This window comes from Monodelphis domestica, chromosome 6 (genome assembly GCF_027887165.1).
Source record: "Monodelphis domestica isolate mMonDom1 chromosome 6, mMonDom1.pri, whole genome shotgun sequence".
Classification (NCBI taxonomy): Eukaryota; Metazoa; Chordata; class Mammalia; order Didelphimorphia; family Didelphidae; genus Monodelphis; species Monodelphis domestica.
In genome coordinates, this window is record NC_077232.1 from 27,873,958 (window position 1) to 27,887,062 (window position 13,105).

At 53.3% G+C, this 13,105-nt stretch overlaps 2 protein-coding genes across 7 annotated transcripts in view; both read right to left on the reverse strand.

Moving 5' to 3' along the window:
* MADD (MAP kinase activating death domain) overlaps nt 1-867 on the reverse strand; it is a 39,834-nt gene extending 38,967 nt beyond the window's left edge. For all 3 annotated transcript variants that reach the window (XM_056801803.1, XM_056801788.1, XM_056801780.1), the window contains exon 1: nt 138-867. The gene's annotated coding sequence lies outside the window, so the exon portion shown is untranslated. The remainder of the gene's footprint in view (nt 1-137) is intronic.
* A 506-nt stretch (nt 868-1,373) lies between these two features.
* Nucleotides 1,374-12,686, reverse strand: NR1H3 (nuclear receptor subfamily 1 group H member 3). Of its 4 annotated transcripts, none has more exons than XM_056801821.1 (11): nt 12,508-12,668; nt 12,158-12,252; nt 11,705-11,782; nt 10,576-10,767; nt 6,408-6,674; nt 5,393-5,601; nt 5,129-5,308; nt 4,167-4,266; nt 2,414-2,527; nt 2,214-2,308; nt 1,374-1,712 (listed from the first exon to the last, which is right to left on the reverse strand). In XM_056801821.1, the coding sequence occupies exons 3-11, from the start codon at nt 11,742-11,744 to the stop codon at nt 1,566-1,568; spliced, it is 1,344 nt and encodes a 447-aa protein (XP_056657799.1). In that variant the 5' UTR covers nt 11,745-11,782; nt 12,158-12,252; nt 12,508-12,668; the 3' UTR covers nt 1,374-1,565. The 4 variants fall into 4 exon arrangements, with proteins under 4 accessions (XP_056657799.1, XP_056657797.1, XP_056657801.1 ...); XM_056801819.1 differs by having other exon boundaries at nt 12,599-12,618; XM_056801823.1 differs by lacking the exon at nt 2,414-2,527 and having other exon boundaries at nt 2,214-2,413; nt 12,508-12,686.
* Nucleotides 12,687-13,105: the final 419 nt, after the last annotated feature.

A 13,105-nucleotide genomic window follows, 5' to 3' on the forward strand; every position in this document is an offset into this window, starting at 1 on the left:
AACAAACGAGTGACTGCGCTGGTCGGTATTCCGAACTGCCGTCCCCACCTCCTTCCCCCACCTTCTCCCCCCGCTCCCGTCACCATTTGGGAGATGCCCAGGTGCTGCGGCTCCCGAAGGGAGAGGGTAGAACATACCACTCTTGCTGCAGCGAGGGGGGGAAAGGGAAGAAGAGGAGGGATGCAGGGAAGGACCGCCGCAAGCTGGCACCTCCTAAGCAGGATGCACACACCAAGGGAGGGAGGGGCAGGGAGCGAAATGCTCCTGGCGTCATGGGCAGCGCCCCGCGGTGCATGGCGGGACGCGAAGTCCGGCTGGGGCAAAGGGGGAATCCCCTAGCAGGATAGGCGTGGTGGTGACGCCTGGCTAGGGAGTAAGAATTTAAAGGACTCCTAAGCCAATGGGTTCGAATCCCAGCTCCGCTGCTATGGCACTTTGAGCCCATCATCACTGCCTCTTAGCCCGCTGACCTCTAAAGATCTCTTCTAGCTCAAAACTTATCCTCTGACTTTTTTTTTTTAATCCTATGGCCATTCTTGATAGAAAAAGGGCATAGGAGGCAGCTGGGTGGCTCAGTGGATGGAGAGTCAGGCCTAGAGACGGGAGGTCCTAGGTTCAAATGTGGCCTCAGACACTTCCCAGCTGAGTGACCCTGGGCAAGTCACTTGACCCCCATGGCCTAGCCCTTACCACTCTTCTGCCTTGGAGCCAATACACAGTATTGATTCCAAGATGGAAGGTAAGGGTTTAAAAAAGGGGGGGGGGCACAGATCTACCTCCCCCCATTGAGGGAGAACCCTGATCCCCTGAAGGGCCACATATCTGGGCATGAGATCCTGGTCATTCCAGATATGTTCCAGATAATCCCCACAAAAAGAGCAGGGCCAGGGTCCCCTGGTGTCTGCCTGCCCTTAGAGAGAGAGCCCAGGATGGATGCAGGGCTTCAAAAAGATCATACACACATCATCTAGGATGGAGGGGAGAAGAAGCCACCAGAACACACACAAAAGGCATTTCCAGCTGCCTTGCACAGAGCTCTTGTCTTTGGTTTGACCCCCAACATTTCCTCTTCCACACTTCCCCCCTCTTTCAGAAACGGGGACCCTCTAGTCTTCGTTTGCCATTGGTGTGAGTCATTCTGGTCAAAGGATGCCCTGTCAGTCAGGGATGGGAGATGATGCAGATCATGCCAGGGGCATTTTATCAGCAAGGCACAGAAGGATACACAGACTGTCTTATGGAACCAGTGCAAGGAAGGCAGGAAGCAGTGGGGGTGGGCCCTGGAAAGCCCTGTGCAAAGCAGGCGTCCCAGGCTGGCCATTTGTATCTGGACAGACTGTCCCTCCAGGGCGGATAAACTTAGCGAGACCCCGTAGAGAACGCCCAACCCTTCGACTCTCCTTTAATGCCCCATTTTGGATCTCTACCATACGCCACCCCAAAGAGATGTCCTTTCCTCTTCGTTCTGGGACCTTCCCACACGCTAGACCCCCACCCTCAGCAGCAGCCCAGATGGAGGCCAAGGCCCATCCTGTGCCCCAGCCAACAGGAGGCCAGGAAGAGGCTCATTCATGCACATCCCAAATCTCTGAGAGCAGGGGAGGCAGCTTTTTGTCCTGCAAGCGGAGGGCAAACACTTGCTCCGAGTGGACGCTGCTCAGGGTCCGGAGGCTCACCAGCTTCATCAGTATCCGTGGAAACATCAGGGGGTCCTAAAAGAGGATGGAAAACCGAGGCCTCCATGTCTTACCCCACTTCTGATGCTGTAGGGTGAGGGGAAATTGTGGGAGAGATAGGAGACAGCTGGGACTTATCTGGCTGTTTAAAAGGAAACAGGGAAGGACTGAGGGCAAAACCACCACATCATCATGAGTAATAACTAGTGTTCTGAAGTGCCTTCAAGTTTGCAGAGGGTTTGACAGCTATCATTTCCTTCTCACCTTGGAGAAACTTCCTTATCTCCTGATTGGTGATTCTCACAACCCTACGAGGTATCTGCTACTGTTATCCCCATTTTACAGATGGGGGAAACCAAGTCAGAGCAGCGAAGTGACTTGCCCAAGGTCAGACAGTTAGTGGATGTCAGAGGTAAGCCTTGAACTCAGGTGGTCCTAATTCCAAGCCCCAGCTCCTTTCCATTACGCTCTGCTGGCTTCCTATGCCATGAGCTGAGGATAAGACAGGAAGGAAGGGTCACCGTCAAAAACACTCACATTTGGGTGGTGGATGGAGACGTAGGCATGCAGGGCCTCCACGTACGTGTGCTGCAGCCTCTCCACCTGAAGCTGGTCCTGTACGTTGGGCCTGTCTGTGGGGCAGCAGCAGGGTGAAGGAAGGGCTGAGTTCCCAGAGCCCAAGTTGCATGCAGAAGATGGGGGACAACTTCCCTCCCGCCCTCGGCCGTGACACACACCTGCAGAAAAGATGCTGATGGCGATGAGCAGGGCAAACTCAGCATCATTGAGCTGTAGCTCATTCATGGCTCGAGAGAATTCAAAGATCGGGTTGATGAATTCCACCTGCAGTCCTGGCAAACGAGGCCAGAGGATGGGGGTTAAAGCAGACCCAGCAGAAGATCCCCCACCTCCTTTTAGGAAAGTTTACGAGGACCTTCCAAAATATCCCCAGGACTCCTGGCCTCTGACCCTCAACTGGGGCTGGAAAGGGCTTCCAAGATCCTCTTGTCTAACCTTCCCCTGCTAATACAATTGAGAATGATGAGGCCCAAGGAAGAGGATCCCAGATTTAGAGCTGAATAGGATCTCAGAGACCATGTGGTCCAATTTTTAGATTTAAGGAAACTGAGGCAGACACACAATTAGTGAGGCAAAATTTGAATCTGGATCTTTTTTTTTTTTAAACCCTTACCTTCTGTCTTGGAGTCAATGCTATGTATTGGCTCCAAGGCAGAAGAGTGATAAGGGCTAGGCAATGGGAGTCAAGTGACTTGCCCAGGGTCACACAGCTGGGAAGTGTCTGAGGCCACATTTGAACCCAGGACCTCCCATCTCTAGGCCTGGTTCTCAATCCACTGAGCCACCCAGCTGCCCCCTTGAATCTGGATCTTTAAAACATTCGATGTTATGTATTTGGTAAGAACAGAACAAGAGGCAGCAGCACAGTGTCATGAAAAGAAGGCTGTCCTTGGAGTCACAAGACCTGTTTTCAAGTCCTTCTTCTGTTACCTAGAGACCCTAGATAAGTCACTTCACTTCTCAGGGCTCAGAGAAGCTCTCTAAGCTATAGGGGGGAGGCCAATTGACTGAAGTGGAGAGAGTCTCCCACACTAATGAAATCACCCCCAAAAGAAAATAATAAGGATGAGAATGGAATATTAGAACAGAACAGAATTCTAATTCCATTCTAAAGGAATATTAGAGCAATCTCTTTCCCACAGAGCATCTGTTTCAGCCTTATTCGAGCCTGTCAATATGAGCAAATTCTTGGAGAAAATCTTCCAGGCTGGGAGCAGCTCCCACTCTCCACCCTAAAATGGTCCTCATCCTCGAAGACAGTTTGTTCCCTGACCCTGAGATGGGGGGCGGGGAATGTCGAGAGGGATGTGGGAAAAATAAGCCAGAGAAAGGAGCCTTCGTTTGTTTTTAGGGCCAGAATGGGCTCCCTCCTCCCTGGCAGAGGCGGGGGCCGTAGGGTGGGGAGCATTCCATACGCTGTCAGAAATGGTCGCTACATTGGCAAATTTGCTGACCTGCTTTTGTTTTCCACGTTTGTTGAGGACGTTGATAACATCTGCTAATATTCGTATTATTATCATTATCAATTCGTTATTGTTAATAGCATTTGTTAGACCGAATGGTAGCAGAGGTCTAGTGGGGATGAGAAAGAACCGAGTGGAGTGAGGGAGAAGGCTGCCCCCGTCATGGGTGCCTCTCCGTCCTTCTTAAAGCTAGGGAGGCCCATAGGGGTCACTGAGTTTTCAGAGCTCCTCATTTTACAGATAAGGGACGGTATCCAGAGACGTCATGAGGTGCCAAGTGGCAGCCGTGGGATTTGAAGTCAGGACCCGTGACTCAGTTTACCGCTCTTGCCCCTGTCCTTCCATGCCTCCCTCATTCATTTGGTTCTGCAGGGGATCATTCTGGATCCCCCACAGCAAAGGAGGGACGTCCGGGTCCCCCAGCTTTGCCTGGCCCAAGGGTCCTTACCTGCTTTGGCAAAATCCTCCCGGTTGTAGCTGAAGTCCTTCAGGAAGGTAATGCTCTCATTGCCAGGATTGTACCTCCGGGACGTCTCTAGGAGCATCACCTGTAGGGCTCAGACAGGTCACTCCTGCTGTGGGAAGTCTTGCCAGGGCACCCCAATTCCTGGCCTCTTCAGTGCTCCTCCCTCTCCTGCCAACCCCCGTTCCTAAACTGCCCCCTCAGCTGCCTTCAGGTCTCAGATCCCCAGTGCTGTAGGAGCCCCCCACCAATGCCTTCCCTTAGAGGCATCCTCTCCCCAATGGATCCATCCCATGGGTACAGAGTTACATCTCCCCCATTCAAACGGGAGCTCTTTGAGGCCAGGGACAATTTCTGGGCATCCTTGTACAATGTCTTGTGCAGTGGACCCAACTCTTCATGACCCCTTTTGGGATTTGTCTCAACAAAGATACCAGACAGGTTCCCCATTTCCTTCTCCAGCTCATTTTACAGATGAGGAAACTGAGGCAAACAGGGTGAAGTGACTTGCTGAAGGTCACATAGCTAAGAAGTTTATGACTCTTCCTGACCCCATTTGGGGTCTTCTTGGCAGATATTAGAATGGTTCCCCATTTCCTTCTCCAGCTCATTTTATAGATGAGGAAACTGAGGCAAACAGGGTGAAGTGACTTGCTCAAGGTCACATAGCTAAGAAGTTTATGACTCTTCCTGACCCCATTTGGGGTCTTCTTGGCAGATATTAGAATGGTTCCCCATTTCCTTCTCCAGCTCATTTTACAGATGAGGAAACTGAGGCAAACAAGGCCAAGTGACTTGCCCAGGGTCACACAGCCATTACATGTCTAAGGCTGGATTTAAAGTCAGGCAGGGTAGTCTTTCTGACCAAGCCACCTAGCTGCCCTCCCGGCACACAGCAGGTGCCAGTAAAACCCCAGAGACCCCCCCATCCCAACACATGGAGCCACCTCGATGGTGGAGGTCTTCAGCAGGGCGATCTGGTCCTCCCTGCTGAGCTGCAGGAAGCCGGGCAGCTGTTTGGCAAAGTCCACGATCTCCTGTACCGACACAATGGCCAGCTCCGTGAAGTGGGCGAAGCGCTGCTGCCTGGCCTCTCGGCTCTGCGGGTCCGGGGCCAGAGGCCAGGGCTGCGTGGAGAGGAGCGCGGGTGAGGGGGGAGCGGGGCCAGGAGGCCCCCCCAAGCAGCCCCCTCCCTCCGCACCCCGGGCTACCGTGACCCGCAGGCGGTCAGAGAAGGAGCGCTGGTTACACTGCTGCTGGGCCGCCACCAGCTGCTCGATCATGCCCCGCTGCTCGGGGCTGAGCTGGGGCAGGGCCAGGGGCGGCGAGGGGGCCTGCTGGGGCGGCCCCGACGCCTGGCCCTGCTCTTCCTCCTGGCGCTTCAGCTTCTTCAGGCGGATCTGCTCCTCGGACAGGACACCTGGGGGGAAACGAGGCTCAGGGAGGAGACGAGGGTGGGGAGCACCCAGCACCCAAATGCCCCAGCCCAGGGGCCCTGACACCCACTGTGGGGCCCCTTGTTTTCCATGATGTGAAGCCCAATCCTATCCAACTCAGTGCCAAGGCAGAAGAGCGCTAAGGACCAGGTAATGGGGGTTAAGTGACTGGGCCAGGGTCACACAGCTAGCCAGGATCTGAGGCCACATTTGAACCCAGGACCTTCCCCCTCTCTAAGCTTGGCTCTCAACCCATTGAGCCGCCCAGCTGACCCTGAGAAACCTTTGTTAAATACTCCTTCTAGGCCTGGCCCTGAGGATAATCAGGCAAAAATGTTATGTTTTGTTGTGTTATTTTGTAGTATGTTATGCTACATTTTATTGTATTGTGTTACGTTGTATTATGTTATATGTTATGTTATGTTGTATTTGTTATGGCTCAGTGGAGAGAGAAACCCAGAGAGGGAAGGTCCTGGGTTCAAATTTGGCCTCATATCCTTCTTAGCTGTGTGACCCTGGACAAGTCACTTAACCCTAAATACCTAGCCCTTACCACTTTTCTGACTTGGAACCAACCCATAATATTAATTCTAAGACAGAAGGTAGGCGTATAAATATACGTGTGTGTGTGTGTGTGTGTGTGTGTGTGTGTGTGTGTGTAAACCATTAGGCAGGGGTGGGGGCATGGATCAGGAAAAGCTCAGGGCTGAACCCCCCAAGGCCCACCTGCTCCCATCCCTCCCTCCCTCCCCCGGGGGTCCCTGGGCACAAGGCAGGAGGGAGCCCTTACACTGCTCCCGCATGCCCGCCTGGCGGCACTTGCGTAGGCGGCATTCCTGGCACTTCCGGCGCATGTAGGTGTCCATGGGGCACTGACCGCCGCTGTGACAGGTGTAGTGGGCGCCCTTGATCACACTGCGGCGGAAGAAGCCCTTGCACCCCTCGCAGCTCAGGACGTTGTAGTGGAAGCCAGAAGCCTTGTCTCCACACACACTGCACACCTCGTTCCCCAGCATCTTGGGAGCTGGCCCCTTTTTCCTCTTCAGTGGCCGCCGATCTGCGGGAAGGTAGAAGATTTGTTCAATTTGGATGCATTTTGGGAGGTCTAGAATTGGGGTTTCTTCTAGGTGGGGAACTCTCACTGGGGAGAACTCCAACCACCACATCAGAGCATGAATTTGATGGATGGATTGAGTCTAGGCTTGGAGAGATGCCTGAGGCACAAGGAGGTTGAGTCAGTTAGTTATTGGCATTTATTAAGCACCTTCTCTGTGCCAGGGATGTGCCAAGGAAGAAGGCTAGGAATTGGGGCAGCCAAGTGGCCTGGAAATGAGAAGTCCTGGGTTCAAATTATGGTCTTGGACACTTCCTAGCTGTGTGACCTTAGGCAAATCACTTAGTCCCAGTTGCCTAGGCCTTACCCCTCTTCTGCATGGGAACTTACCCTTAGTGTTGATTTTAGGACAGGTAAAGGTTAAAAAAAGGAGGAGAAGGAGAAGAAGAAGAAGAAGAAGAAGAAGAAGAAGAAGAAGAAGAAGAAGAAGAAGAAGAAGAAGAAGAAGGAGAAGGAGAAGGAGAAGGAGAAGGAGAAGGAGAAGGAGAAGGAGAAGGAGAAGAAGAAGAAGAAGAAGAAGAAGAAGAAGAAGAAGAAGAAGAAGAAGAAGAAGAAGAAGAAGAAGAAGGAGAAGAAGAAAAAGAAGGAGAAGGAGGAGAAGAAGAAGGAGAAGGAGAAGAAGGAGAAGAAGAAAAAGAAGGAGAAGGAGGAGAAGAAAAAGAAGAAGGAGGAGAAGAAGAAGAAGGAGAAGGAAGAAGAGGAGGAGGAAGAGAAGACAGAGAAGAAGAAAGAAGAGAAGGAGAAGGGGAAGGAGAAGAAGAAAAAAGAGAAGAAGGAGGAGGAGGAGAAAAGAAAGAGGAGGAGGAAAAGGAAGAGAAGAAGGAGGAGGAGGAGGAGAAGAAGAAGAAGGAGAAGAAGAAGGAGGAGGAGGAGAAGAAGGAGAAAAAGAAGGAGAAGAAGAAGGAGAAAAGGAGAAGAAGGAGAAGGAGGAGGAGGAGGAGGAGAAGAAAAAGGAGAAGGAGGAGAAGAAGAAGAATGAGAAGGAGAAGGAAGAGGAGGAGGAGGAGGAAGAGAAGACAGAGAAGAAGAAAGGAGAGAAGGAGAAGGGGAAGGAGAAGAAGAAAAAAGAGAAGGAGGAGGAGGAGAAGAAGGAGAAAGAGAAGGAGAAGAAGAAGGAGAAAAATAAGGAGAAGGAGGAGGAGGAGAAGAAGAAGGAGGAGGAGAAGAAGAAAAAGAAGGAGAAAGAGGAGGAGAAGAAGAATGAGAAGGAGAAGGTAGAGGAGGAGGAAGAGAAGACAGAGAAGAAGAAAGAAGAGAAGGAGAAGGGGAAGGAGAAGAAGAAAAAAGAGAAGAAGGAGGAGGAGGAGAAGAAGAAAAGAAAGAGAAGGAGGAAAAATAAGAGAAGGAGAAGAAGAAGGAGGAGAAAAAAAGACGGTGGCAGCTAGGGACTGGACTTGTGATATCACTGGCACCAGGAGTTCAAGGCATGATATTTTCTCTACCAACAGGCACATTTTGTTCAACTTAATAGTCTTATAAAGTTGCCGGGGGGCATTGAAAGACAAGGGACTTGTCCAGCATCCCTTAGGCTCTACTGTCTCCACTCACCAGGGGTACAAAGCCAAAAATGAAACTGCCAGTACTCAGAAAGTTGGCATTCCAGCTGGGAAGACTTGCCCATGATCATGCATCTGAGTCTTCCTGACTCCCAGACCAGGCTATCTCTTGCCCCTTTTCTTAACCTCATTTATTTGCTAATATCCAGTGCAAAGAAAAATGGTAAAAGGAAAATAAACCCACAAAGTGAGCAAATCTGAGAATATATGCAACATTCCACACCCATAGCTCCCCGTCTCTTTACCAGGAAGGAAGTATATTTCATTCCCATTCATTTCTTCCCAACATGCACTCTGGCTTCTGTTCTCACCATTGAACCCAAACTGCTCTCTCCAAGGCCACCAATGATCTCTCGATGGCTGAGCCCTTGACCTTTCTGTAGTGTTCAACAACCCCCACTGTTGAAAGCACCTCAACATGTCCAAAACACAACTCAGTCTCTCTCGCCTACAACTTGTCTGTTCTCCTGACTCTCCTCTTCTGTTGAGGGCACTACCACCAGGCTTCCCATCACCCAGGATCACAACCTAGGAGTCCTTCGCCCCTCTTCTCGTCCACCCATCACCCAGTCTTGCCTCTTCCATTGTATCTCTCACATCCATTTTTAAGCACCTATATATTTTTTTTCTGGATTATACATATATTATCATGCTAAACACATTTCCATAGTGTTCATTTTTGTAAGGGAATAACCTTAGAAATCCAAAACCCCAAATAAACAAGTGAAAAATCGCACGCTTTCATCTGCGTTCTGACCCCAACAGTTCCTTCTCTGGAGGTGGATGGCATTCTTGGTCATAAGTCCCTCAGAAATGTCCTGGATCATTGCATTGCTGAGAGTAGCTGAGCCTGTCCCAGTTTCACATCCTTTTAGAACCCTTACCTTCCATTTTAGAATCCATTTTAGAATTTAGATCCATCAAATAAATTCCACCCTTTCTAGAAAGAAGTATCCATCAATTATCCTTTTTTTTTTTAAACCCTGACCTTCCACCTTAGAATTCATACTGTGTATTAGTTCCAAGGCAAAAAAGTAGTAAGGGCTAGGCAGTGGGGATTAAGTGACTTGCCCAAGGTCATCCAGCATGGAAGGATCTGAGACCCAATTTGAACCCAAAATCTCCCTGTGTCTAGGCCTGACTCTCAATCCACTGAGTCACTCAGCTGCCCCCCAATTTACATCCATTGTTTGTTTGTTTTCTCTACCCCCATCAAAATCCTCATCCCCTCCCGGTTGGTCTCCAAGCCCTTGGTCCTTCCTCTTTCCAATCCGTCCAACACCAGCTACTAAATGGGGATTCAGCATGTGCCGGTCTTCACTGTGTCCCTTTCCTGCTCAAGAGTCCCCTAAATGCCTCTAGGATAAACCCAAAAAGTTCTCCAGTAGAATATGTGCTCCTTGGGGGCAGCTGGTAGCTCAGTGGATTGAGAGCTAGCCCTAGAGACGGGAGGTCCTAGGTTCAAATCTGGCCTCAGACACTTCCCAGCTGTGTGACCCTGGGCAAGTCACTTGACCCCCATTGCCTACCCTTACCACTCTTCTGCCTTGGAGCCAATACACAGTATTGACTCCAAGACGGAAGGTAAGGGTTAAAAAAAAAAAAGAATATGTGCTCCTTGAGGGCAGGCAGAAATGGATTTTGGTTTCGTCCCAAGCTAAAGGCAGCCATTGATCCGTTGCTTAATGGGGGGGGGGGTATAAGAGATAAAACACAAATACTTGGCTTGGCATTGAAAACCCTTCCCTGCCAGTATTCACCCATTCACTCTCCCTTCCAGCCACAGGAACCTTCCCCCAATCAATCTTCCTTCTCCCAACACTGTGCCTTGGAACAGCTGCTCCCCATTCCTAGAATGTTCTCTGCTCCCATTTTCCAGGCTCAAGTGGAGGCCTTTCTGGAGCAACTTGCTCCACATCCTGTATGCATCTAGCTGTGACACCAGGAGACCATGAGTTCATCCATCTCATTTAGGCACTTGTAGTATCCCCAGTGCTTGGCAAAGGGAATAAATCAGAGATGCTTATTGATCGAAAGCATCTCATCAGAGAACTGAAAGCTGGACAGTGCCCTCATTTCCCCTGCAGAGCCCAGAGAGGAAATGACTGGCCCAAGGTCACTTGGCTTCACAAGTAGCAGGTCTAGGATCTGAAGCCAAATCCTTCAACTCCAGATTAAGCTCACTGTTCTCCAGTACTAGTGGGTGCCTTGCCAATCTTGCCCCCACCCAAAACCCCTTTCCCTGATGCCTTTTGGTGGGCATCAGCATGAGCTCAAGGACCACTCACCTGTGGGCTCCAGATGAACCTCTGAGCAAGAGAACAGGACAGACGCCGGCCCTGCCTCCTGCCCCATCTCCGAGCCTCCTCCAGTGGGATGGGAAGGCCTGGCTTCCCCCCCAAGGATGCAGTCGCTGCCAGCCTTTCCCAGGCTGTCCACCACATCTTGAGTCTCAGCCTTCCACAGCTCCACCACGGAATCTGGAGATCCAAAGAGACAACAGTCCCAGTGACCTGGGAAATGACGGGCTCATCTCCACCCTTAGAGGGCAGCAGAGCATCAGCATGGGGAGGCGAGAAGCCAGGTTTTATGTATGACCTGAGGCCATTCCCTCCCTTCTGGTTCTGGTGCCTCAGTTTCCTAATCTGGTCATATTCCCCTTTGCCCAAGAAGGGCTGGACACCAGTCTGTCTCAGAGGTCACCTCTGATTCCTCAAAGCCAGACGCTAGAGAAGCATGGGGGCTCCCCAGCTTAGCACCGGAGAAATGGATTTCAATGCATTTGGAAGGGAGCAGCTAGGGGGCTCAGATGGAGAGCCAGGCCAGGAGATGGGAGGTTCTGGATTCAAATCTGACCTAAAATAGGTCCTGGCTGTGTGACCCTGGGCAAGTCACTGTAACCCCCACTGCCTAGCCCTGGCCACTCTTCTGTCTTGGAATTAATACTAGGGGAAAAGGTAAGGGTTGAAGAAAAGAAAAAGAATCTCTATCAGTGAAATGAGAGGGGGAGGGGAAGTCCTAGGGAAGGGACAGGAAATGCGCCTACAGAGGTGGGGGACTATGGGTGCAGAATACTGCCCATACAGGCTAGTTTGGCTATGCTGCTCCCCACCCCCTTCTTCCTTCTTTCTTTCTTTCAAGAGATTTGGATTGTCATTTGGGGTGCTTTCCAGCTCTAAGTAGGGGCTCCCTGAACCCGGAGTGCTAACTCCACGGAGCAGGGCAGGGCTGGACCAGAAATCCCAGGAGGAAGCCTGCCCTCCCCCAGCCTGGGAAGTCCTCGAAAGCTTTTAAAGCCCCAGCACTCTCTCACACAGTAGGCGCTTAATACATGTTCGCTGACAAGGTCACAAGGGGTCTGGAGCTGATGGGGGGGGGGGGCCAGGAGCCCTCTGAAGGGGGAGGAACCAAGCTTACCGGGAGGGATATCAGGCCCGGGAGGCCCCAGCCAGGACATCTCCTCTCCAGGTCCTGGACATCCCCAAAGGAGCTGTCCTGTGGGAGGGACAAGGTCAGGCTCAGCCTCCTCTCCAGTGCCCAACCTGGAGGCCAGGCTGGGACTTCCCGCGCGTGCCCCATCACCTCGGGTTGCCAGTGGGGCAGGGCGCTCGCTTAACCCCAAGAATCAGGCTCCAGCGCGTGCCTGCTGCTGCCACCTCCTGGCTCCCCAGCAGAGGACCCCGGGCCAGCCGTTCCTGCCCCCCACACACACCACTCCAGTGAGGACGGGAGAGGAATCGTCCCGGGATCTGAGCACTAAGCGCCCCGCCGGCGCCAGACGGCCACATCGGCTCCCCTTCCCGGCTCTGGGTCCCAGGGCGCTGCTCCGGGAAAGCCTCCCCGTCTCCCTGCTCCGGCCCTTTGACCCACCAGATCCTCGGGCCGGTGCCCTTGCTGGCCAATGCCTCTGGAGCCCCCTTGCTGAGATGGCGGGTCGGTGCAGTCCCTCTGGCCCGGAGCTGGAGCTGGGCAGTGGAAAGGGAGCCCGAGCCCCCCGGGAAGTGAATGTGGGGGAAAGGCTGCGGTCGGGGAGGGGCTCAGAGGGCGTCAGCCTGGAACACCCCTCGCCGCTGCCAGGCTGGGCTCTGCCCGCCGGCCGGGCTCCGGCCTCCCGGGGGCAGCCTCCCCCCCACCTCCGTGACTCCTCCCCCGCGCCGGCCCCCCATCCCCCATCCCCCCGTGGGGACAGCGCCACTGCCCTGCTCCCCGCCAGTCCTCACCCCCTGGCCAGGGGGGCCCTCTGCCCTGCGCTGCCCTCCCGGCCCCCCAGCCCAATCCCGGCAGCCTCAGAGCCGGCCCCGCTGTCCCCACCCCCGGAGACTCGGCTCCGGACACGACTCGCGAGCAAAGGTCCCGGTGCTGCTCGCAGCTGCGGCCCCGCGATTGCGACACCGGCTAGCTGGCGAGCGCCCACACGCACGCAGCCGCCCCCTCTGGGCCGGGGCCAGGGCGCTGTCCGCTCCCAGCCGAAGGCAACGGACCCCGAGAGCCGCCCTGCGCACAGGTGGGAAGCGAAAGCAAACTTGGGAGCCGGCGCTGACTGCGAGCCCCAGGACCGTGCGTGCGCGAGGGGAGCGACCCATCCATCGGCCTTGGAGCTGGGGGGCCTTCGGGGGCGCAGCCGGGGAAAGCGGGGCAGAGGCGATTTGTCCAAAGTCCCCCGGGGAACCTCCCAAGACCCACTCCCCGCGCTGTACCCCGTACTTGGAAGCCTGGGTTCAGCTATGGCCCCACTTGCGCTGGGATCCTGGGAGGAGGAGGCGCCTTAGGATTCCTTAGGTGGAAACTGAGGCCAAAATAAGGCCCCTCCCCCGGCGT

What these genes read in the sequence shown, in the direction of transcription:
- NR1H3 (XM_056801821.1), bottom strand. Translation starts at nt 11,744, where the DNA reads ATGTCCTGGCTGGGGCCTCCCGGGCCTGATATCCCTCCCG. An exon ending in TGAAGACCTCCACCATCGAG is followed by an intron (nt 4,267 to 5,128) that starts GTGGCTCCATGT and finishes TGAGCCCTACAG; the next exon opens with GTGATGCTCCTAGAGACGTC. An exon ending in TCTCCATCCACCACCCAAAT is followed by an intron (nt 1,713 to 2,213) that starts GTGAGTGTTTTT and finishes ATCCTCTTTTAG; the next exon opens with GACCCCCTGATGTTTCCACG.